This window comes from Parasteatoda tepidariorum, chromosome 5 (assembly GCF_982258835.1).
Source record: "Parasteatoda tepidariorum strain Cologne lab strain chromosome 5, Ptep-v5.0, whole genome shotgun sequence".
Classification (NCBI taxonomy): Eukaryota; Metazoa; Arthropoda; class Arachnida; order Araneae; family Theridiidae; genus Parasteatoda; species Parasteatoda tepidariorum.
In genome coordinates, this window is record NC_141759.1 from 24,351,281 (window position 1) to 24,378,568 (window position 27,288).

At 30.7% G+C, this 27,288-nt stretch overlaps 1 protein-coding gene across 2 annotated transcripts in view; it reads left to right on the forward strand.

Annotated features, from left to right (window-relative positions):
* Positions 1–27,288, forward strand: part of LOC107447849 (protein-tyrosine sulfotransferase 1) — a 104,879-nt gene that overhangs the window by 47,821 nt on the left and 29,770 nt on the right. For both annotated transcript variants that reach the window (XR_015433650.1, XM_087163543.1), the window contains exons 2-3: positions 312–551; positions 9,041–9,235. Coding sequence is in view for 1 of the 2 variants with exons in the window: in XM_087163543.1 (XP_087019669.1) it covers positions 312–551; positions 9,041–9,235 (435 nt within the window). In the remaining variant the exon portion in view is untranslated. The remainder of the gene's footprint in view (positions 1–311; positions 552–9,040; positions 9,236–27,288) is intronic.

A 27,288-nucleotide genomic window follows, 5' to 3' on the forward strand; every position in this document is an offset into this window, starting at 1 on the left:
TGTTAATATAGTGGCATAACTGGAACAAAATGGTTACCACGGGTGACTAAAATGCAAACTGCAGTGACGAATAAAATTCGAAACTTAACTAAAAGATATTAAAATGAACAACTTTTCCATCATATTTTTATCAGTTTACTATTTAAAGTGAATGCAAAGAATGTTGTTAATGTAGAATTTAAGTCATAGTGGTAGTAATAGTGGTAGAATAATTATGGGGATCATAAATAAATTGAATTGGATTTCTATCACCTTTTACATTTTTTGTCACTTCCTGAATTTATTGTATCATATTATTCTTCTTATTTCAGAAGTACACAACAGGTCAAAATGGAGAAAAATACGTTTATAACCGTGAAATGCCTATTGTTTTTATTGGAGGTATGCCAAGATCAGGGACCACACTTCTACGCGCCTTACTGGACTCCCATCCGGATGTCCGGTGCGGAGAAGAAACCAGAGTGATACCAAGAGTTATAGGACTAAAAAGTCAGTGGATGAAATCACCATTGGAAGCTGGACGTCTTAGAGAAGCTGGAGTGACATCACAGGCAAACATTTATACTTTTTATTTTTATTGTTACCCTCCAGATATCAGGCAAACGTTGTATTTTCATTTTCATTGTTGCACCCCAGATAGCAGGCAACCTTACTACAAACGTTGCATTTTCATTTTCATTGTTACTTCCCAGATAGCAAGCAATCTTGCTTCAAACGCTCTATTTCCATTTTTACTGTTACACCTCATATAGCAGGCAATCTTACTACAAACGTCGCATTTTCATTTTCATTGTTACTTCCCAGATAGCAAGCAATCTTGCTTCAAACGCTCTATTTCCATTTTTACTGTTACACCTCATATAGCAGGCAATCTTACTACAAACGTCGCATTTTCATTTTCATTGTTACTTCCCAGATAGCAAGCAATCTTGCTTCAAACGCTCCATTTCCATTTTTACTGTGACACCTCATATAGCAGGCAATCTTACTACAAACGTTGCATTTTCATTTTCATTGTTATTTCCCAGATAGCAAGCAATCTTGCTTCAAACGCTCTATTTCCATTTTTACTGTTACACCTCATATAGCAGGCAATCTTACTACAAACGTCGCATTTTCATTTTCATTGTTACTTCCCAGATAGCAAGCAATCTTGCTTCAAACGCTCCATTTCCATTTTTACTGTTACACCTCATATAGCAGGCAATCTTACTACAAACGTCGCATTTTCATTTTCATTGTTACTTCCCAGATAGCAAGCAATCTTGCTTCAAACGCTCTATTTCCATTTTTACTGTTACACCTCATATAGCAGGCAATCTTACTACAAACGTCGCATTTTCATTTTCATTGTTACTTCCCAGATAGCAAGCAATCTTGCTTCAAACGCTCTATTTCCATTTTTACTGTTGCACCTCATATAGCAGGCAATCTTACTACAAACGTCGCATTTTCATTTTCATTGTTACTTCCCAGATAGCAAGCAATCTTGCTTCAAACGCTCCATTTCCATTTTTACTGTGATACCTCATATAGCAGGCAATCTTACTACAAACGTTGCATTTTCATTTTCATTGTTACTTCCCAGATAGCAAGCAATCTTGCTTCAAACGCTCTATTTCCATTTTTATTGTTACACCTCATATAGCAGGCAATCTTACTACAAACGTCGCATTTTCATTTTCATTGTTACTTCCCAGATAGCAAGCAATCTTGCTTCAAACGCTCTATTTCCATTTTTACTGTTACACCTCATATAGCAGGCAATCTTACTACAAACGTCGCATTTTCATTTTCATTGTTACTTCCCAGATAGCAAGCAATCTTGCTTCAAACGCTCTATTTCCATTTTTACTGTTACACCTCATATAGCAGGCAATCTTACTACAAACGTCGCATTTTCATTTTCATTGTTACTTCCCAGATAGCAAGCAATCTTGCTTCAAACGCTCCATTTCCATTTTTACTGTGACGCCTCATATAGCAGGCAATCTTACTACAAACGTTGCATTTTCATTTTCATTGTTACTTCCCAGATAGCAAGCAATCTTGCTTCAAACGCTCTATTTCCATTTTTATTGTTACACCTCATATAGCAGGCAATCTTACTACAAACGTTGCATTTTCATTTTCATTGTTACTTCCCAGATAGCAAGCAATCTTACTTCAAACGCTCTATTTCCATTTTTATTGTTACACCTCATATAGCAGGCAATCTTACTACAAACGTCGCATTTTCATTTTCATTGTTACTTCCCAGATAGCAAGCAATCTTGCTTCAAACGCTCTATTTCCATTTTTACTGTTACACCTCATATAGCAGGCAATCTTACTACAAACGTCGCATTTTCATTTTCATTGTTACTTCCCAGATAGCAAGCAATCTTGCTTCAAACGCTCTATTTCCATTTTTACTGTTACACCTCATATAGCAGGCAATCTTACTACAAACGTCGCATTTTCATTTTCATTGTTACTTCCCAGATAGCAAGCAATCTTGCTTCAAACGCTCCATTTCCATTTTTACTGTGACGCCTCATATAGCAGGCAATCTTACTACAAACGTTGCATTTTCATTTTCATTGTTACTTCCCAGATAGCAAGCAATCTTGCTTCAAACGCTCTATTTCCATTTTTATTGTTACACCTCATATAGCAGGCAATCTTACTACAAACGTCGCATTTTCATTTTCATTGTTACTTCCCAGATAGCAAGCAATCTTGCTTCAAACGCTCTATTTCCATTTTTACTGTTGCACCTCATATAGCAGGCAATCTTACTACAAACGTCGCATTTTCATTTTCATTGTTACTTCCCAGATAGCAAGCAATCTTGCTTCAAACGCTCTATTTCCATTTTTACTGTTACACCTCATATAGCAGGCAATCTTACTACAAACGTCGCATTTTCATTTTCATTGTTACTTCCCAGATAGCAAGCAATCTTGCTTCAAACGCTCCATTTCCATTTTTACTGTGACACCTCATATAGCAGGCAATCTTACTACAAACGTTGCATTTTCATTTTCATTGTTACTTCCCAGATAGCAAGCAATCTTGCTTCAAACGCTCTATTTCCATTTTTATTGTTACACCTCATATAGCAGGCAATCTTACTACAAACGTCGCATTTTCATTTTCATTGTTACTTCCCAGATAGCAAGCAATCTTGCTTCAAACGCTCTATTTCCATTTTTACTGTTACACCTCATATAGCAGGCAATCTTACTACAAACGTCGCATTTTCATTTTCATTGTTACTTCCCAGATAGCAAGCAATCTTGCTTCAAACGCTCTATTTCCATTTTTACTGTTACACCTCATATAGCAGGCAATCTTACTACAAACGTCGCATTTTCATTTTCATTGTTACTTCCCAGATAGCAAGCAATCTTGCTTCAAACGCTCCATTTCCATTTTTACTGTGACGCCTCATATAGCAGGCAATCTTACTACAAACGTTGCATTTTCATTTTCATTGTTACTTCCCAGATAGCAAGCAATCTTGCTTCAAACGCTCTATTTCCATTTTTATTGTTACACCTCATATAGCAGGCAATCTTACTACAAACGTCGCATTTTCATTTTCATTGTTACTTCCCAGATAGCAAGCAATCTTGCTTCAAACGCTCTATTTCCATTTTTACTGTTGCACCTCATATAGCAGGCAATCTTACTACAAACGTCGCATTTTCATTTTCATTGTTACTTCCCAGATAGCAAGCAATCTTGCTTCAAACGCTCTATTTCCATTTTTACTGTTACACCTCATATAGCAGGCAATCTTACTACAAACGTCGCATTTTCATTTTCATTGTTACTTCCCAGATAGCAAGCAATCTTGCTTCAAACGCTCCATTTCCATTTTTACTGTGACACCTCATATAGCAGGCAATCTTACTACAAACGTTGCATTTTCGTTTTCATTGTTACTTCCCAGATAGCAAGCAATCTTGCTTCAAACGCTCTATTTCCATTTTTACTGTTACACCTCATATAGCAGGCAATCTTACTACAAACGTCGCATTTTCATTTTCATTGTTACTTCCCAGATAGCAAGCAATCTTGCTTCAAACGCTCCATTTCCATTTTTACTGTTACACCTCATATAGCAGGCAATCTTACTACAAACGTCGCATTTTCATTTTCATTGTTACTTCTCAGATAGCAAGCAATCTTGCTTCAAACGCTCTGTTTCCATTTTTACTGTGACACCTCATATAGCAGGCAATCTTACTACAAACGTTGCATTTTCATTTTTATTGTTACTTCTCAGATAGCTAGCAGTCTTACGGCCAATCTTCCCTTTTAAAGTGTTAAAGAAAGTAGATTTGAGCGCTGATTATTCTAAAGCTGATTTACTGGATTGTACAATTATCCAGATTGTTTAATGACATGTGTTTTTTCCACTTTCTTCAAAAAATAATAATAGGTAAATAAATAAAAAATCTCGAAAATGCTTTCTTTATTTTATTTTCAGAATATCTGAAAAGGGTGGAAAATGTCTTCTTCTGTCCCTCGTTGACCTTGAAAAGATTCTAACGTTCTTCCGCCCAATTTGAATGTGGGGGTTTCTAATAAGGAAACAGGTTTTTGTAAAATTTTTAAAGAAAATTAAAACTTTTAAACACGCCATTTCTAGTATGCTATAGCAGGCACAACTAGAATTACCAATCTTAAGCCTGGGAAAGTGTGAAAGGAAGTTACTTAGAAACATTCTTATAGTCGTTTTTTAATGTTGCCCAATTATCCGAATTTTTCGGATAGCACTTTCGTGTCACACAGATATTCGACTCTACTTTACATAAAAGCCTACGCAAATATTAAGTGATGGTCATAAAATCTAATATAAACATAGAGAAGATGAATTTATCCTTCGGTTAGAGTCGATTTCAGATTTTTTCAGCCTTATTTTATAATGAACTCGATATAAAAAGGTTGTTTACTCATGCTGAATGTGAACCTCAAAGCGTGCATGGTTAAATTTAACATTGTTTCAAGTTTGCATGTTTATGTATGTCATTTACAAACCTTGCTGAGTTTTTGTGATAAAAGTTGTTGTTGACGTTAAAATCAACCTTACACTGCCATCTGGGGAATTAACATGTAGGATTATGTACTCATTACAGAAACGGCATTAAGCCTAATCAAGTTGAGGAACAGATAGCACAAATTAGAGAAGAACACCTCAAAGATACATTCAGGGTCTGGGCAGGTTTCAAACCGCTACCTCGACACTACAGAGAGCGCTTAACGGATCAGCCAGGCAAACATTTATAATTCATAATAAATTTTAGTATTATTCACATTTATAATTAATATGTTGTTAAACATTGTTAGGTGATACTGGTACAAAAGCTGTTGACTTTCGAAATAAGCAAAGCAACGGTAAAAAATACATTTAATTTTTAGCTCATTTTTATTTCAAATTATCTATTTGCAATATCTTGAACTAAAATGGAAGAACTAAAAGTAGAAACGACAACGAACAATGGGTTAAAAATGTATAAATTAACAAATTTAAAAAAAATAAATAAGGTCACTAAAAAAACACTAATCGCATATAACCCCCCCCGCTCAAAATTAACTTATTACTAAATTAACGCAAAAACCACAATAAAAAAACAGTTGTTTAATTGAATTCTGGTATTCGCTTCGATATTTTAATAAAATTCATATTACTGTAATGCTCTTTAAACTTTGAATAATGAGCAGTTTTTAGAAAATGCTTTAATGAGTTTGAGTCATTGTTCGCACTTTAAATATCGTATAATAATCTCATTTGATAATGGTTGAGCAAATTTGAATTACAACATGCGTACATTTTTTGCTTATTTTTGACTATGTTACTTTGAAGAAGGAGCCCAAACTTTAAACGGAATTGATCTAATAGTTATCTAAAAATGAAAATGCAAATGTATGTCATTTTGAAATTTTATTGTTCAGAAACTTGGAAAATATAAGAATAATTGTTTGAGAATATGCACCGTTCTGAAGCATCTAAAGTATAAAAATACTTTTTAATTTAGATGAAAATATTGAAAAAATTAATTTACAAAATTTAAACATACGACTTTTAAATCTGTTTTCATGCTTAATAATATTATTAATACTTAAACCGTATCAATATTTTTTGACTAACAAAAAGTTTACTTCAAAAAATAAAGTTGCATACAATTTCAAAAAAGTATTAATATTTGAAATTTAAACTTTAAAGTTTTTATTCAACTTTTAAATTTACATTTCATCTTAAATACGTCAATGGATAAAGTTGTGATTTTTGCATTAATTCAGTAATAAGCTTATTTTGAGCAGGGGTGATGGGCATTTAGTGTTTGGTTTGTGATATTAATTTATGTTGTTTCGATTGTTATTCTTATTAATTTGTCTTTGAAACTTAATTATACGGCTTTTGGAATTGGAGCATGATTTCGAATATTTTATTATGAATTTGTTTTTAAAATTTGATTACGTAGGTTACAAATATGGATATAATATAGTTGAGGCGATTTTCATAACTCATTTTTCAAAGTTACCACACTTTTTTGCTATGACTTTTATAGTCAGAATTTGGAATGAAATAAAATTATTTTATGTGTTTTTTTTTATTTGTTACATTTTTGTTTGCAATTGAAATGAAAATATCTTTTGATATGAAACGCCGTCACAGAAATAAGTGAGATTTTCTCTGCATTTGTGAAAACTTTGTGCTGTCCAAATACTTCATTTATATTCTTGTTGTCAAAGTTGACAAAAACTTCGTGAAAATATGTAATAGGATAGCGGAAACCTAGAGTAGTATTTCAGCTTCAAATATGAACTTCATTTGAATAAAAAAAGTTTTAAATTCTGAGAGAATAAAAACGAACTTCACTTTTCCTGACAGAAAAGTGTTGGAAAAACAAACAACTTTCTCTTTTGGCGAAATTAAGACGAAATGTAAATTTGAATGTTGAATAAAAAATTAGAAGAATGAAATTTCAAACTTTAATGCATTTTTTTTAAAATTGAATATAATTTTATATTCTGAAGGAAACTTTTTGCTTGTCAAAAGAATTATTATATGCAATTAATATAGATAATATTTACATTAATAAAAAAAAATCAAACATTTTTATGTTAATTTTGAAAGTTTCTTCGTGCATATTTACTAGCTCTGTGTTTCTTATTTACAAAAGCTTCTTCGCTTTAAAATTCTCACGTTATTTATCTTTCAGAAAAAATCTTCTTTAATTTATTTTTGAACAAAAGTAATTCAATAATTTACAAGCTCCACAACCTTTCTAGTATTTAGGAATACTTAAATAATTCTCAAATATTCTAATTATTCAAAAGTTATATATAAATCTTTTATTATTTTGGGCATTCGAAAGCATTCTGAGCAAAATAAATCTTTATCTAATCAATAATTAGAGGGTTGAATTTTACTTTGCATTATTTACTGAGTTGGAATTTGACGTGTTGACGGTGCCATTTCGAATTATAACTTTATCAAGTTATATCTTGTTCGAGAGTTATTGCAAGTTGAAGTGCTTTTTCTTTCTTGATTTTTTTCCAACTTTTTCACTTTATTTACGCTAGAGTAGATGTCAATCAAAAAACGTTTTGAAACACACTCAAAGAACTTTTTTAAAACTTTTTGACCTATTTTTTAAACACACAGGCTAGCTTATGCATTTCCAACTAACTCTATACTTTTACATCAAAGTAGTTCTAACAGTTTGATTACGGCAAGAGCGTTATCTATTGGTCTTTGTTGGTCTTCTTACTCAGAGGTTGTTTCGATTGTCACATTATTGTATTGACATATTTTATTGTACTGATATATTTTGCTTTGGCTACATCATTGATACAATATTAGAAAGCACTTTTTTGCGGATACACTCGTGTGAGCTGATTGACGTGATTATCTTTTCCTCATTTCGTTTTTCAACTTTTTGATTATTTTTGAAAATTTTTCAAAAATTTTACATAGTTTCTAAATATATATATATATATATATATATATATATATATATATATATATATATATATATATATATATATATATATATATATATATATATATATATATATATATATATATATATATATATATATATATATATATTGAAATCGAAATGTCTTTTGACATGAAAAGTCTTTCTTTGCATTTGTGAATACTCTGTGCTGCCAAAATATTTCATTTATATTCTTTCTGTCAAAGTTGCCAAAAAATTAACGTAAATATGTAATGAGATAACAGGAAGCTGTAAAAATATTTCAGCTTGAAATCTGACCTTCATTTTAATAAAAAAAAATTTAAAATCGCAAAAAGAATTAAAAATAAGTTTACTTTTCCTGGCAGAATAGTGTTGGAAGGTAATCAATTTTTTCTGATGACGTAATTAAGATAGACTGTCAAATGGATTTTTGAATGAAGAATTAGAGAGTTGAAATTTCAAACTTTAATGCACTTTTTGAAATTGAATATAACTTTATTTTCTGAAGTGAATTTTCTGCTTGTCAAAAGAATTGATATGGAATTAATCTTGATAATATTCCATGAAAAATTTTTGTGTTGGTTTTTACAGGCTTCTTCATGTATATTTACACATACTGCGTTTCCTTTTTACAAAAAATTATTTGTTTTAAAATTCTCATGATATCATTCCTTATTTTATTTTACAAGAAAGAAGTAATTGTTTAATTTTAAAGTACTCTATCGTTACTGTATTTAGGAATATTTTAATATTTGTGAAATATTCCTATTATTTGAATATTTCAAAAACTATCTATAAATCTTTTATTTTTTTTAGCAAATAAAAAGTATTCCTACAAAATCAATATTTATATTGATCCCCATACAGAAGACAAGGAAACTCCCAACTCTTGATCCCGGAGTTCCCTTGTCTTTAGGATTGGGTTCAAAGTTACAAGGCTACAAAGTTGAACATTGGTTGTCCGTGAACTCGAAAAATTGGGTCCACTGATCATGACGGAAATAAAAATTAAAATAAAATATAAATTTTTCAATTTATAATTTTGAATATTTGCTTAGGTACTGGACAGTGCTGTTGCTGCTTTCACATTAGAAATTATAGCTCGTCATGGAGATCCAGCCATTCGACTTTGTAACAAAGATCCCTTCACCCTCCGATCTTCTGTTTATTTGAATAAACTTTTTCCTAATGCGAAGTTTATTCTCATGGTAAGAGATGGGAGAGCCGTTGTCCACTCTATCATATCCAGAAAGGTAAGTAACTGTCTCTGTCACTTATTATATTTTCTTTTAGAAGGAAATGTTCTGTTCTGGAAGATTTTACATGGCTAAACTGCTGGCACTATTTGAAAGTGCATGCTTGAAGCTTTTAGATATGGTGTCTTTCTTACTCATTCGAATTTCTGATCAACCAAATTGAGGAGAAGAGGTTAATAACTTTTTTCTAGCTTTAATATCAACAGCTTTATAACCGTCGTTGAACAGCCGACCCAATTTTTTGGGTTTACGACTACTAATCTTCAACTACGTAACCTTGTAATTTCGAACCCAATCTAGAAGACAAGCGAACTTCTGGATCAAGTATTGATAGAAATTTACCTTCATGGAGGAATTTTTGATAGAACTATCCCGCATTTGCTTTACATGGCTTACGCCACGCGAACCTCATACGGTTTTACTGAACGCTAGGGGACTCTAACTCATGATCCGTCTGCCACTTAGGATATTTCACGTCAGAACTGTGATCGGTACAAACCGGATGCGGAATTCGTATCGATCAGCCATCACTGGGATTCGAACCCGGTTCGCCTCATTGGAAGGCGAACGCTCCATCCCCTGAGCCATAGCGGCTCAACTATTTGGAAATAATTCTATAGGATTGAAATATTTAGCAGTTTGAATTATAGTAACATTGAAAAATTAAGAAAATAGCTTTTTTCCCTCAGTTCGGTCGATGCAAATTTTGTATGAGTGAAAATGATACCATTACTAAAAGCTCCACGCATGATCTTTCAAATTGTGCTAATAGTTTCGCTAAGCAAAACCTTCCAAAATATTTCCCTCTACGTTTTTTTACTTAGAATTAATATAAAAATAACTTCATAATTTTGTTCAACCCTTCGATCTTCATGACAATTTTACCAGTTATTAGAGTTTGCGAAATACTGATTTGAAAAAGTAAATTTATATATATTCGTAAAATGTTTTAACCCTCCTGGCGGCGGACCCGTAATAACTCGGGAATCATATCTACACGCAAAGCGGCAAGCCCGGAATAACTCGGGTTGCCTATCTGCCTCTCTAGCGGCGCGCCCGAGTTTTTCCCTGGTATTTTTTTCCTTCCCCTACGACCGCCGACTGGGTACTAATTGAGAGGTGGGGATAGCTGTCATCATAAATCACTATAACAGAGGAGTTGTGAGTCTATTTTAGAGTTCATAGTACATTAGTAGTTAAAAGGTACTGATTAGAAAAGGTTTTGGTGAAGTGGAAAAATTAATTTAAAGTTTTATTTATTTATTTCAATTTTTTTTTTCTTTTGCTAATACCAAATCAAACATTCCGTTGCTTTCATTGCTGTTTAATTTTTATTATTATTATTTTTTTTAAATTGAAGTTCTTCGTGGTAAAATTAGAAAAATGGGAGGGGGGAATAGATTATCGCAAATTACTTTCAAATTTTTTAATATTTGTTTATTTTGAATAAATTTTTGAATATCTCTAGTAATAATGTTCTGCAGTTTCGTTATAAGTACTGTAAATTCGATATTTTGATAATATTCATTAACTGAATTTTATTTTGTGAACTTAAATGGAAGAGATTTTAACTTAGTTTAGATTTTGACTTATTTTATTTCTTTCCAACTGCCAGAAAGTACTCCTTACTTATTTTTCAAGCTCACTAATTTTGAAATGTTAAAATTTTACTTTACAAACATTATTTTAATCAGAGTCATTTTTTTTCTTTACATTATTTTAAAAATTTTCAAGCAAAGAAGGAAATGCAAAAAAAAAATAATAATAATAATAAATAAATAAATAAAGAGCGAATAAATAAAATTCTGTTTTTTTTTTCTTGATGTTTTAAGCATTTCCTTTTAATTATCGCGTCTGAAATTTATACAGAAATAAAATCTTGAAAAAACAGAATACGAAAGACAGTTATTGAATTTTTTTAAGAAATAACTTGCATATTCAAAACATTTTTTGCAAAATCAAAAATCTTATAACTACAAAGAAACCAACGAAATTAAATATCTTTTTAGGTTTAATTTTAATTAAAAGTTTTAAGTTTATATTAAAACCATATAATAATACTTTGAAGCAATTTTTCCCAGCTAAACTCTGATTACTTCCTGTGATAATTTTAATATCAAGTGATACTATCAAGCAATTTATTAATAATGAGAGTAAAATTCTTAAAACTTAGTAAGATACTTGTTTTATTGCGTCATAATAAAGGAATTTAACGAATTGCAAATTAGCATGGACTTCGGATAGTTATTCGGATTCGGATTCTTATTATTTAACAAGAAATTGCTTAGTAGTTTTCTTATTCCTCATAAAGTTATCTATTATTTAATAAACTAATATTGTTTAAAAATGTATCCAAAACTAACTTCATTTTACTACAAAAAACAAGACTAGGTAAAAGAAAGAGTATAAAATAATTTTTATTTTTTAAAAGTTTCTTTTTTCAATCAAAATTTTTTAATAATACTATTTTTATGTATTTGTTTCAAATCTCTGATTTAATTATAATCAATACATATTAAGGACAATAATCAAAGGAAAAGGCAACGCAAAGTTAAGTTTTTTGTATTACACAGTTCTTTACTTTTACTTGACCAAAAAAAAAGGCCAAACAATCTAATATTTATTTAGTAAGGTGTAAAAAATTTTTTTTCAAAAATTAATATTTGAGAAATTAAAGAAAATTATTTTTACTAGATAATTTAGCGAAATGAATATATGCTAAGATAACATTTCGAACGGTTCAAAAAATGTTTAATTTTTTTACTTATGAATTAACTGTCGTAGAAATTTAATAACAAAATATTTGCTTCAAAAATATCAAATATGATGGTCCTGCAATCTTGGTAGGTATTAAAATTCTAGAAAACATCGTTGAAGGTGTCACAATAAAATTATTTGCGAGATAAAGTAAGGATAACTTTTAAAATTACATATATATATATTATTATTATATTGCAACCATATATATATATATATATATATATATATATATATATATATATATATATATATATATATATATATATATATATATATATATAAATATATATATAAATATATATATATATATATATATATATATATATATATATATATATATATATATATATATATATATATATATATATATATATATATATATATATATATATATATATATATATATATATATATATATATATATATATATATATATATATATTGCAACCATTCTGACAATGGTTGCAATTTTGAACACGAATTCTTCAAGATGAGCCTTGACAATAAATCTAAAAGTATATTATTCAAAAAGGTATATTAGCAGATTCAACTGATAAGATTTATTTCTTATCGCTTTTCTATTACATAGAAAGATGATCTTTAAAGGACATTTTATTTTCAAATTTTATTTTACTGTGAAGGTATTTTATTTTCATGCATTACTTTATAATTTTGGACAATAAATTAAATGTTTGGTTTTAATTTGTTTACTGTTAGTTAAGTTCTGTTCTATCCCTCCTTTTTCAAATTACATATATAAATACGTTTCTCATTGCAAGCTATTAGGCAATAATTTTTCTCCGGAAATGTTTTCTTGTAAGAGGACCGGCAGAGAAGAGAGAAATTTAAAGACTTACCACGATATTTTTTACGAGTATAAATAAATATTAGCTTGTTGTTGTAGTACATTTTCGTTGTACAAGAGCTGCGTAATGGGCAATTGGCGACGGTCTGGGAAACATCCCTGAGCATAATCCGAAGACATGCCATCACAATTTTGATCCTCTGCAGAGGAGATGGCACCTCCGCCGCAGTAGCCTCACGACATGCACGCGAAATCGAGCACTTTACGGTAGAACAGTTTAACGAGGACCAACACCGCACACCCTTGGTCCCTACGTAGACTAATCCAAGTGGTCACCCACCCGCACACTAACCGCAGCCAGTGATGCTTGACTATGGTGATCTGCTGGGAACCATGCCTTAACGATCAATCCTCTACGGGACAAATAAATATTAGGAACAAAGTATATAAGTCGCATAATATTTGCGGGTACCAAAGCCCTTAAATAATAATTTTCTTTCGATAAAATTTTAAAAGATGGTGGCTGATTTACTTCATCAAACAAACAAATAACATAACTTTAATTTTAATTTAAAAAATAACTGCCCAAGCATTTGTAAGGACATAAATTTCGCGATATTAGCGCGAAGCGCCATTGACCGATTCATCAATTTTATCAGTCATATATTGATGATCATATGAACACAAAATAATAAGTGAAAAGTATTATTATTTGCCCAGTACTTGCATTGGCCTAGTTGTTCGTTGGCAATTCATAACTAAGCAATGTGAGAATAAGCTTTTCAACCTCTTAACGATCTCATTATTTTTAAGAAAACAGTTATGAAAGTTCCTATCTTTTTATTCTACAAAATTATATAAAAAAGGTGTATGTACAATATATGTATTCATTTTTAATTATTGGATTTTTTTAGCTTGAAATTTAGAGCACCATATGTACTTCATATGTCCATGTAACTCTGACTCCATAATGTACACAAAATTTAAAAGCATTTTACCACGGAACACAAATTCAGTTCTGAGTTCAAATTCTGAGAGCACGAAATACATATCCCGAATTCATATATTTGGATAGTGCTGACATCTAGTTTAAAATAAACTAATTATCTCCAGTTACATTGAAAATAGTCTGATGCAGCCACCTAGAGTGTGAAATAAGTTTTTTTTTAAAAAACTCCGGGTAAAAGAGATGGATATATTAAATATTTTTCTGGTGCATTACTTTTGAACACTCTAGCCCGGAAATATCACGGGAATGAGAGATAGGAGACGAAAGCTCGACCCATGATTTTGACGGGAGCCACTTTTTATTTTTTCGAAATAAATGAGCGTCGCACTCGTCAAATGATGCCACTGAGTTAATAGTAGTAGTTTAATTTACTCGAACCGACACCCAGTTATGATTGAAATATTTTTCTAATCAGTTTTTTTTCTTCTCTTTTCCAAGTCCCTTTCAGGAGCGTTTTAAGAAACTCAAACAATTATATATCTTTCGAACATAAACATTTTCTAAAATTTCTATTTTAATGGGGAAGAAATATTTTGAAAAAAATAATAAATAATCTTAAAATTTTATATATTTAATTCAAGTTATAAAATATTAAAAGAGACGCACGAAGCTTTATTCCTGTTAATTGCACCAATTCTTTCATTGTGGCAACTGCTTTCACTAAGTTGTTAGCTATAAATTGGGTATCGACATTCTGCTATAGTCAACATTATGATCTTCTTTAAGACTTGGCCTAAAGAAAAGCACTTCATTTTATGACTGTAATTACGAACACACTTCGGTTTTACGACTCAACTAAAGTTTATGCCTCCTACTAAAAGCATAGAAATAAACACTATGTGTGAAAATTAGATGTAAAAGGACTATAAATGATTTTTCTTTTTTCTGAGAGTCACGCTTCATGTAGTTTTAAATATCGCTAAGTAGGACCAAACTTTTGATTGTAAATAGTTAGTAAGCCAGTTAGACACATAACTATGAAAAAAATTTCATTACTTATTTTTTGTTTTGTAAAAGAAATATGTCTACGAGCACTTACATACACGAACTATAAATGATTTTATCTTCATACAGTTTTAAATTTCTTGAAGTAGCCAAATTGTTGATTGGCAATAGTTAGTAAAATAGACACATGACTGTAAAAATATATTTATTACTTATTTCTTTGTTTTGTAAAAGAAATATGTCTACGGGTAGTTACATATAAAAGAACTATAAATGATTTTTTTGAAATTCAAGCTTCCCATAGTTTTAAATTAGGTGAAGTAGCCAAATAGTTGATTGGAAGTAGTGAAATAGTTAGACACATAACTGTCAAAAGTTTTTTCACTACTCATTTTTTGTTTTGTAAAAGAAATATGTCTATTGTCAGTTACATATACGAGAATTATAAATGATTTTTTTTTTCTAAAACTCAAGCTTTATATAGTTTTACATTAGGTGAAGTAACCAAATTGGTGATTGGAAATAGTCAGTAAAATAGTTAAACATGTAACTGTCAAATGTTTTATCATTACTTATTTTTTGTTTTGTAAAAGAAATATGTCTACGGGCAGCTGAAATGCGAGAACTATTATTGATTTTCTTTTTCTGAAAATCGTGCTTTATATAGTTTTAAATCAGGTTAATTTTCGTGAAGGCTGTAAACGCTACGTTAACTAATTAGTCCCTCTTTTACACTGAAAAGTTTTATTTCTAAAAAGTTTGTTTTTCTAAAAAATGTGGCAGTAGTATTAGTGATTATAGTGGCTAAGTATTTTATTATTGTGATTTATTTTTCAAAATCAAGATAGGTTATAGCAATATTTAAAAGCTAGTGGTATCCAAAACTAAAAACTGTAAATTCTGTTGAGGGCTAAAAACTTATATTTATGAAGACGGAAAAGAGCAAGAGCTGGTATGGAAATCATTTCACTCTGGCTTGTTTTCAGGAAAAATAAAATACTCATAATGACCAAGATTTTTTTAACTGTTGCAACATATACAGTAGCACCATCCGGACCAAAATTTTGGTTCCATTAATGTAGACCTGCCTTTTTCAGAGGCTACACGAAAAATAAGAAAATTTATTTTCATTCTAAATTTTAGATTGTGTTAAGATTTAGATGAATGGCAGGTAAATAAGAGAGACAGTCAAAAGTAATTATTTGAAGTTGATTAATCTGTTACCCGGGAACGTTGAAAAATGTAGATTACATGAAAATGTACTTATAAACGCGAAAAACTTCTCCCCACCACCCTGCAGCCTTAGAAAAAGTAAGAAAATGATAGAAATTGTTACTTTATTTGCAAAGGAATGTTAACTTAATTTAGCATTCCGTCATCATCACTGGAAGGCCCAGTCTCCTAACACCTAAGGCTCCTATACTATCAGAGCTGACCTATCAAGCAATATTGGAGCAAACAAATTCGCAAGTTAACGTTATTTTAGTATTAGTTATGTTATTACAGAAATGCGGGCACGCCAAAATAACTTAAAAAACGGTAAATAACTACGAAGTAAATTTTGCAAATAGTTGACAATATTTGCTTGCTTTTAGAAATGTTAATCATGTAATCAATACAATAAAGTGGTGTATTATATAAGCCTACACATTGTTTAGAAATAGTGGTGGATTAAAATCTACTAAATGGAACTTATTAAACCAAGAATTACAATTAATAAACTACCACTTGAAAATATTTATTCTCTGTCCATATGTTAGCTCTTTGCTCCAACAATAAATGATAAGTCGGCCTGTCTAATTCAGGGGCTCTACTGACACCTTTTTCCATTGCCTCCCCCACCAATTGCCGATAAGATATCATCATCTTACTCTTTCTCTGTATCCTGAAAAATAATTTTAATATGATATTGTTTTTTATTGCAACATGCTTTTTCCTTTTAACACGTTGAATGCCACGCTATTTTTTTCCTTCTGGCCAAGCGGCAAATAACTACAAACTAAATTTGAAAATATTAGACAGATTTTGGTAGTTTTCGAAAAGGTTTAGCATGATATCTGACTTGATATGTATTGTAGCAGAGTATCTGCCCGCGATGCGGTCATCTCACTTCTTCTTCTGGTGATATGATAAAACAAGTGAGACTAGATGGCTTTGGCAAAGAAAAATATTCGTGTGTTGGCTATGAAGCTTCTGTTAAATTACAGTCAAATCTGAGTACTCATTATAACTTTTTTTCTTTATTTATTTAACAAAAACTGGGCACCTGGGCCGCGCAGCGTCCCCTATACCATTCATCATGTAATTTAGATACATTGTGTTAAAATCATTTTAAGTTTGGCAACATTATGGTAGCTATTTAAATAGGTCAAGCACATTTGCTTGATATGAAAAATTTTAAAATTATTACAACAATAAGTATATTTTAAGACAATTAGTACATAGTAAATAATATCTAATCATTAAATCAAATAACACATGCTAACGTAGTTGTGAACATTATTTGTAGGAGCATGATATCCAGAGATGCCAACTTGCTCCGGACAGCAAAAATATTTTTTAAAGTGGTAGTTTATCAATTGTGATTCTTGGTTTAATAAATTCAATTTAGTAGGCTTATATAATTCATCACTTATAGTACTCAGTCAAGCTTATACTTATTAAAACGCAAGCAAAAATAGTCAAATGTTTGCAAACTTTACTTTGTAGTTATTTGCCGTTTTTTAAATCATTTTGGGGTGTCCGGAGCAGTTGGCATCTCTGGATATCTGAAAAAAAGTGATGAATAATTTAAGCCCATGAATTATTTAGAAATAGTGGTGGATAAAAATCTACTAAATTGAATTTATTAAACCAAGAATCGCAATTGATAAACTATCATTTTAAAATGTATATTTGCTGTCTGGAGCAAGTTGGCATGTTTGTGTATAAAAATAAAACTATTTTTGTGTGTTCTATAAGGCATTAATTTCTTCGAACCATTTTAGTAACGATAATAATATTAAAAATTTACTCGAATTATGCGTTTCTAATATTCTTGGCTTCACCGGTGACCCCCAATGCGTGACGAACAAACTCAGTGCTGGTTACGGGGGACCCCCATGGCATTCAATGTGTTAAACCATCACCTCCTACATCAAGAAGCCTCTACATGGTCTTTCATAAGTAGTCCGCGCAGACTGCTTAAAAAGCGAACCAGTTGCGCGCATGTACCCAAAACCTTTTATGAAAGTAATTGAGAGAAATTTATCTTATATATTTGAGAATTGAATCTGTAGTGGTTGACAAGTGAATAATGCAAGCCAATAATATTCATAAATAAAATAAATTTTTAGTCATATATTTGTTACCACTTTCTTTTTTAACTATATTCTGTATTAAATATCTCGTTCGGTAAGTTGGATATCCTTCACAGTGGTCTGATCGGACTACCTATAAAAAACTGCGTGGAGGCTTTCAGTTGTTGGAGGCGTTGGTTAAAATAGCAATCTTCAAAAGAGAGGAATAATCATTTAACTGAGAAACAATCTTTCTAAATGGTAGGAAATCTTTTCTCTTTCAAACTTGTTACAACTGCTTTTTTTACCAAATAATCGTCATATATGTTTCTGAAATCTCATTTTTTCTTTTATTATATTGTTCAAACGTGCTTCTATCAATAAAACCCCCTTTTTCTCGTTTCATAAAACTTTTTAATTTTTCCTTTTGCATCTTTCTGTTTCAATACTGAGGATGATCTTCATCGTAGAACTTGAAACTACAGTATGTTTTTTTTATATGCAATTATTTATGGTCATAGCTTTTCAACTTTTTCCTATTTATAAAAACGACAATCCTCTTCTCACTTGGTTAACAAAGAGTATTTCAATGTTTATTTTGTATTTCGATACCTCTATCTTACTTTTTGAAAATTTCATGTGTCCCTTAAATTGAGTATCCCTTTGAGATTGAGACAGAGCGACAAATTTGTCCATTAAATAGAGAGTATTTCTTATTTAGAAGTGCCCCCTGTAGCAGATGGTGACGTCTTTTTCGGTGGCATTATTTATGCTGATCACTTTTCTGCTTTCTCCTCTATATAAAAACGACAATCCACTTGGATAAGGCCGGGATAGCCTGGTCGGTAGGGCGCTGGGCCCATATCCAAGAGGTCGTGGGTTCGATCCTTGACGGCCGAAGTGATATTGTGTAGTAAATGGTGACTGATGCACGTTAAATCTGTCGAGTCTCAAAGTCCTCCATGTTCCCACAACAAATCAATACCTCTGGGGGTACTGATCCAGGAGTTTCCTTGTCTTCTGGGTTGGTTCAAAATTACAAGGCTACGGAGTTGAACGTAAGTAGTCGTAAACCCATGAAATTGGGTCGGCTGTTCAACGACGGTTATAAAATAAAAATAAAATCCACTTGGATAACAAAGAGTGTTTCTTTATTTATTTTGTATTTCTCTATATTCATCTTATTTTTTGAAATTATTCCAGTTTCCCTAGAACACAGTGCCTTTCATAAAGACAAAAACATATTAAAGCTCCCTATAATCTAGGGGACTAAAAAGTAAGATAAATATAGAGAAATGAATAATGAAACACTCTTTGTTATTCAAGTGAAAAGTGGTATATCGTTTTTATATATAGGAGAAAGTAAAAAAGTGATGAGTACAAATAGCCACCACAATATGGTCCACCAATATAATCCACTCTTCACTTGGATAACAAATATTTTCCAATACTAATTTTGTACTTACTTTTTGAAATTTTCCCCGTCTTTCTAAAATAAAGTGCTTTATATTAAGAGAATTTCATATTAGAACCGTAAAATCCAATCTGCAAAAGTAAAGGCCTCATTTTACTACAATACAAAATATTCTTTCAGGAAAATAAGTGACAGGATTCAACTCAAATTTTTAATCAATGGTAAAGTTGTAGATTAATGAGATGCAACATATATAGTGCAAAAGAGCCAGGACATACAGATTCAAACTTGAAATGAAAGTATCATGCAGGCCTAACCGTTACATCTGATAATACATTTAAGGAATAATCTCCTACAACTCTTTTCAGAACGGCACATTTTGCATCAGTGCAAAATAAGGCGTGCACGTTCTTGGACTGCATTTTACTATTATTATTAAATACATTATAGCCCATAATCCAAAGGACAGTAACCAACTGATTTTCTAAAAGTTTATTTTTCTCCTCCAGCTAAATAGCTATAATTGAAGAGGTTTTGCTACCAATTTTTTCTTCTCTTTCTGTCTTTTAGTCCCAAAGAATTTTAACCATAGGTGCAGACTAATTATGTTACATGTGCAGACCAATGCCAGCACTTAAAAATAAAATTTGAATATATTTCAGGAAGTGCAAATCTGTGCAAATTTGAAATATATCAGAGATGCCAACTGCTCCGGACAACCCAAATTAATTTTAAAAGCGGTAAATAACTTCAAAGTAAGATTTGCAAATATTTGATTATTTTTGCTTGCTTTTTAAAAGGTATAGCATGCATACCTGCCAACTTTTAATCCTTTCAAGGATGATTTTCCCCAGTGGTAGTAAAATGAAATGTAAATTACAATTTTAGGCAGAAACATTTGCTGCATTATGAACAAGCTTATGCGGATTACTAGAACAGTATTACATATTAATCTATATGCTTAATTTTTTTAAAAATAGTGGTGAATTAAAAATATTATAAATTAAGTTTATAAATGCAAGGAATATATCGAAAGCATAAATTTTACAACCACTTTAAATATAGAAATAAAATTTTACGCCAAATGCGTAAAAGTTGGCGGGTATGAGCATGGCATAAGTACTATAAAGTGGTGAATTATATAAGCCTACGAGATATTTAGAAATAGTGGTGGATAGAAATCTACTAAATTGAATTTATTAAATCAAGAATCACAATTGGTGAACTACCACTTTAAAATATATATTTGCTGTCCGGAGCAAGTTGGCATCTCTGATATATTATAAAAAAAATTAATTATAAAATAGTGGTAAAAATAATTTCTTTAAAGATTTTTCTTTATTACTATTTTTGAAAAATATTGTCGGAAACTAAACATTAGAAAGACATGCGACATTTTTTATACTCATCACTTTTTTGCTCACTCCTATACATAAAAACGATAATTCTCTCTTAACTTGAACAACTAGGATTTTTCACTATTAATTTTGTACTTCTCTGTCTTACTTTTTAAAATTTTTCCCGTGTTTCTTAAATCGATATTGGGAGGACTTCCTATTAGACCTACCAGCAAAATTGAATCTGCAAAAGTAAAGGCCTCATTTTACTGCAATACAAAACGTTCTTTTATGAAAGTAAGTGATATAGGATCTCAACTGAAACTTTAACTCAATGGTAATGTTCTTGATTAAAGAGACGCAGCATCAGGGGTGAAAGCGAGACGGAAAAGAGGGAGAACTGGTAGTAAAACCATTTCAATTTCAATTATTTTTTGGAAGTATAAGTAGTCAGCGTGAGAAGCTGTATCAGACTAGGAGGAAACCAGGAGGAGTCAAGAATTTGAGGGGATACTTCTGATAGGGATCACCTTTGTTCATTTACAAATTTAAAACTTTGGGTACATTTGACGAGTGAGACTCGTTATGCATTTACTACCGATAAATAAAAAGTGGCGAGTAAAATATCTTGCTGTCAGTCTATTTCAGAAAGAAATAATGCACTCATAACTACAACATCTTATAATTGACAAAGTATTTAGCGAAGGTGTCAGGTTATATTTGGTAACTATTAAACAAAAAAAAACTTTATTAATCAAAAACTTACTACCAGGTTTTTTAATTTGGTAGTTTTCTCATACCTCGGAATTTAAATAATTCGGATCCAAAGGGTTAAATAAACTGCGGAAGCTAATATTGGGTGACACGGACAGTGTTGCCAGATTAGGGGGTTTCCCCCTAAATTTAGGGGGATTTTCTATCTTCAATGGGTATTTTAGGGGAATTTGTTTTTAGGGGTTTGGTTTAGGGTTATGTTACTAGTTTCATTTTAGTTACCTTCTAATATCAAATTCTATAACTGAATGTGTGAATGGTAATAGGAAAATCAATATGCTAAACCAAAACAAAAAGATTAAGATTTAATTTTAGAACTTTATCCCTTTGTTGAATGTAGTAGGTCAGGGGTGGCGAACCTTTATGCACCAACGTGCCATTTTTTCTAAAAAAAATTTTAATGTTGTCATAGACTCGCCGACAAATAGTTTTGATTTCGTGTTTATAGCGTAAGTAATAATACTAAATACTATCAACTCAAAAGTATTACAAAATAAAATACATTTTGCAATGTCTCAGTTATACGCATATGCGTAATTCAACTTTAAGTAGCATCAATGTGACTTCTGTTGTTGCAGATTAGATGGCAAATAACATATATTAGGGTTATAAGATGTTAGTTTAAGCAGAACTGTTAATTAGTTTGCTAGTTATTTATTGCTAGCTTGTTTTTTTATGGTTATTAATTGCTTTTTTGCCTTAATTGTTCAGTTTTTTGTGAATTTTAATTTAATTGTTATTATTCTTCATATCGGAACTTCGTGATCGGTAGCGTGCCCAAAATATCGTGTCACGTGCCATAAATGGCACGCGTGCCATTGGTTCGCCATCCCTGTAGTAGGTTATTACTTAGCTCGATCAACCTGTACGTTTGGAGAATTTGAATTCAAATTATTTCAAATTTTTAATTTGCATTGTTCAAAAATAATGCCGAAGGATAAAGAAAAAAAGAAGTACGTACAAAAGTACAAGAAAGATTGGGAACACGAAAAGCAATTTAAAGGTTTAAGGGTAAAGGATTTTGTACCTACTTCTTCTATGTTAAACAGCGAAAAGATATACAAATCAGAAAGTATTGACGAAAATATGTTGGATATTTCATCAAAAATTTAAGCATAATGTTAGAATTAAAAAGACTATATCGTTGATAATAAAATATTTATGAAAAAATATGCAAATCAAAAAGTATTGAAAAAAATATTTTAAATATTTTAGTAGAAATTAAAGATAATGTAACGATTGAAATGTAAAAAAGAATAATTTGTTGATGATAAAATATTAAAAAGTATTAAAGTAACGTTTTCTATACGTTATTTAACATTGGTACTATTTTTTAATACTTACACATGAAGTCAAAAATTTTGAGGTTTTATAATATTTTTAGGGAATTTTACAACGCCATCTGGAGGTGAACGGTTATCAGTACCTGTACAATAAAGTCACCTCTGTAAATAATGAATTACCTATTGAATCAAACGCTGAGATTATGAAATAAAAGAGCAGAGATGCCAACTGCTCCGGAAGGGCCATAATACTTTAAAAAACGGTAAGCAACTACATACTGAAATTTCCAAATATTTGACTACTTTTGTTTACTTTTTAAACGGTGTCGCGTGACTCATATCAAAGAAAGTGGCGAATTATATATGCTTTTGAACTATTTAGAAATAGTGGTGGATAAAAACCTAATAAATTGAATTTATTAAACCAAGATTCACACATTAATAAACTACCACCATAACATATTTATTTGCTGTCCGGAGCAAGTTGGCATCTCTGAAAGAGCAGTTTTATATATATGCTATAATTGTAAATAAATCTTGGTAGGAACAGAAGTTTTATTTTTTTCTCAGAAAAAATGCTAGAATGAAATGTTTTTCGTACCAGTTTTTGCTCTTCTCCGTCTTGATATATATATATATAAATAAACTTTCTGCTCTCTCAGCATAAATAGTGCAAAAGAGCAAGAGCATGTATATTCCAACTTTTAATGAAAGTACCGGACTGACTAAACCGGCACATCTGATAAAACATTTAAGGAATAATCTCCTTTCAACTCTTTTCATAAAGGTACCTTTTGCATCATTGCAAAATTGGGCGTGTACACTCTTGGACACAATTTTCCGATATACCTACTATTATTAAATACATTATAGCCCCTAATCAAAAGGGCAGTTACCAACAGCTTTGTCTAAAAGCTTATTTTTCTCCCCCAGAAAAATGTCTATAATTGTAAAGGTTATACTACCAGTTATTTTTGTTTTGCTGTCTGACTGTCAGTCCCAACTCCCCAAGAATTCATATATGCACTTTTATTATGTTATCCGTGCCGATAATTGTCAACACTTAATAGAAATTTTAAAACTGACATGTACGGGAAAATACATTAATGTTCTAATTTGAAATAATATATATTCATCAAATTATTTTTAAAAAAGTGGTATTGTTTATTTTTATTAATTTTTTTAGAAGATTCTTTTATGATTTTTGAAAAATATTGTAAGAAACTAAACTTTAAAAAACATGCTTTTATTATCTTCAGACAGTAACCTAATCATTTTGATCGCTCATCAACATAGGTGATTTCGTGACTCTTTCATATATTTTTTCTATTCTGGATGAACTTCATATATTTTTAGGAATACGTTCTAAAACTCTATATACAACTTCGTAAATGCATGTTCTTAATTTATAATTACCATAATATTCTACAGCGTTTAAACGACAAAAGATAAGGACTATTAACGTAATTATTTTAAAGTTAGCATGTATCGCGGATAAGTGAGATATGTGAATAATATTAAAACCTGCATTGGACTCTCAAATTATTCAATTTTTATAGTTTTAAATCATATTTGGAGCTAAATGAATTAAGTATCCACTTATTTAATTCTGAAATGGACTTCTTATTATAAAAGCACATTTTTCATTACTCACAATTAGAGTTCGTCTAGCAGAAATTTAAAATAAAACAAAACATTTTAAAACAGGTGCTTTACACTTTTATAGTTTTAACACTATATTTGTGTACTTTTATTGAATTTAAATCCTTTTTTTTTTTCGTAAATCCTAGAGATGAAGCGCTATTGAGTGTTCGTCTAAAATGATGTGGCAATTGAACTTTTGATTGAATTGATAAATTTTAAAACTTATTATCTATACATCTATACATCTATACATAATAATAAAAGCGGCTGTGTGTGTGTGTGTGTGTGTGTCTGTAATCACAATATATCGCCCCAGAAGCCTCGCCCAGGCACGAAACTCGGCACATAATTGTGTTTTGACATAATGAAGAAGTATTTTTTTTCTTTTTCAAAAATTTGGATTAGTTTTTTAGTTATAAGTCATTTTGTAAGAAAATCTATGCTTTTTCGTTGCTTTCAAAAAATTGGCTGTTGCCAGCCAATTTTTTGAAAGTTAACTTAGAAATAACAAACCAAACGATGTTAAACAACAAACCAAACGATGTTAACAAAATGACGTAGAAAGCGCAACTAGATCGAAATTATACAAGCGCAACTAGATCAAAATTATACAAGCGCAACTAGATCAAAATTATAATACCTGAGCGCTTGACGTAACAATCGTCTTCAAAGAGCCATATTCAAAAAACTAGAACCCCTGAATTAGACAGGCCGACTCATCATCTATTTTTGCTCCAAAGAGCTAACATAAGCACAATACTAACATAACGTTAACTTGTGAACTTTTTTGCTCCAATATTGCTTGATAGGTCAGCTCTGATAGTATAGGAGCCTTACAAAAAACTATTAAAAAATGCATATACTTTTCTTCACTCTTATAAATGTATGCTAATGCGAACCTTACAATTGAAATATTAATTTTCGAGAACTTAAACCAATAATATACGAAGAAATTAATAATTTAATTGTAAGGTTCGCATTAGTTTACATTTATCAAAGTGGAGAAAAGTTTAACTTTTGTATTAAAGATGTGGCAACATATTCGATACGTAAATAGAACGCTTTGCTTTGATATATTTGTCGCTGTTCATAATTGTTATAATAAGTTTTTCTTCTTCTTTACACGCTGTATTTTTTTTTTCTTAAGCGAAGACGATAATTTTTGTAGCGATATAGATATAGAAATTGATATCATAAAAAATTATATAGAAATAGAAATTGATACCATAAAAAATTAATTCGTTTTCGTGTTCTTTTCATGTATTTGGCATTTTAGTTTTTTTTTCTTAAGCATTGTAGCTATATAATATATAAAATAGGAATTTAAGACAAAATTGCAGGTTAGGAACATTTTAATTGTCCACTAATCTTCAGATTTCCTGCTATGTTTCAAAAAACTTTATTTGTGAAAATCTTTAGCGTGGCGGACAACTGGCCGCCTCAGGCGGCTTGTAGGTAATAGTTATAAAAACTTTGGTGCCGTTATTAACAATGCATGATTTTCCGATGCAACCATGTTTAATGATTCGCTCTCCCTGTTTAGCAATTTTTTTTCATAAAAAAAATCTTGATTCTTTACTTTAGTTCAGGTAACAAATTTTAAACTACGACCAACTACAGCCAATACTGAAATCTAAGAAAAGCAAGTTGTTTAAGGCCACTGGATTGCAAATTAGCTACCAGTGCTCATATATGTTTCAGAGACTTCAGTTATGATAAAATCACATGAAAGTCGACTAACTATTTTCGAGCAAGAAGTTTTGAGAAGGATACTGGGTGCCGTGGATCACAATGATATATGAAGGCACAATCTTTGGGAAGAGACAGATATTATAAACCACATTAAAGTCAATTGCATCAAATTTACTGGACGCATGTGCTAAATGGACCCATCCGTCTAAACATCCAGAGACTTCAATTTTGAACAGATCGGGGTGTCGTGCCTGTAAAGAGTTTGAAGAACAAGAAACTTTTGAGTTATTTAATCAATCATGATTAGTTATTATTTTATCTGTCACTTTAGTTAATGCCAATTACATCACGAGATTGTCAAATTTTCATAACAATCGTTTTGTTCCTTTACTCCTTTAAACCCCTTACCGCAAATGTAATTATTTGTGATTAGTTTTTATTTTATCTGTCACTTTAGTTAATGCAAATTACATCACGAGATAGTCGAATTTTCATAACAATCATTTTGTTCCTTTACTCCCTTAAATCCCTTACCGCAAATGTAATTATTTGTCATTAGTTTTAATTTTATCTGTCACTTTAGTTAATGCAAATTACATCACGAGATTGTCGAATTTTCATAACAATCATTTTGTTCCTTTACTCCTTTAAATCCCTTACCGCAAATGTAATTATTTGTCATTAGTTTTAATTTTATCTGTCACTTTAGTTAATGCAAATTACATCACGAGATTGTCGAATTTTCATAACAATCATTTTGTTCCTTTACTCCTTTAAATCCCTTACCGCAAATGTAATTATTTGTCACTAGTTTTAATTTTATCTGTCACCTTAGTTAATGCAAATTACATCACGAGATAGTTGAATTTTCATAACAATCATTTTGTTCCTTTACTCCCTTAAATCCCTTACCGCAAATGTAATTATTTGTCATTAGTTTTAATTTTATCTGTCACTTTAGTTAATGCAAATTACATCACGAGATTGTCGAATTTTCATAACAATCATTTTGTTCCTTTACTCCTTTAAATCCCTTACCGCAAATGTAATTATTTGTCATTAGTTTTAATTTTATCTGTCACTTTAGTTAATGCAAATTACATCACGAG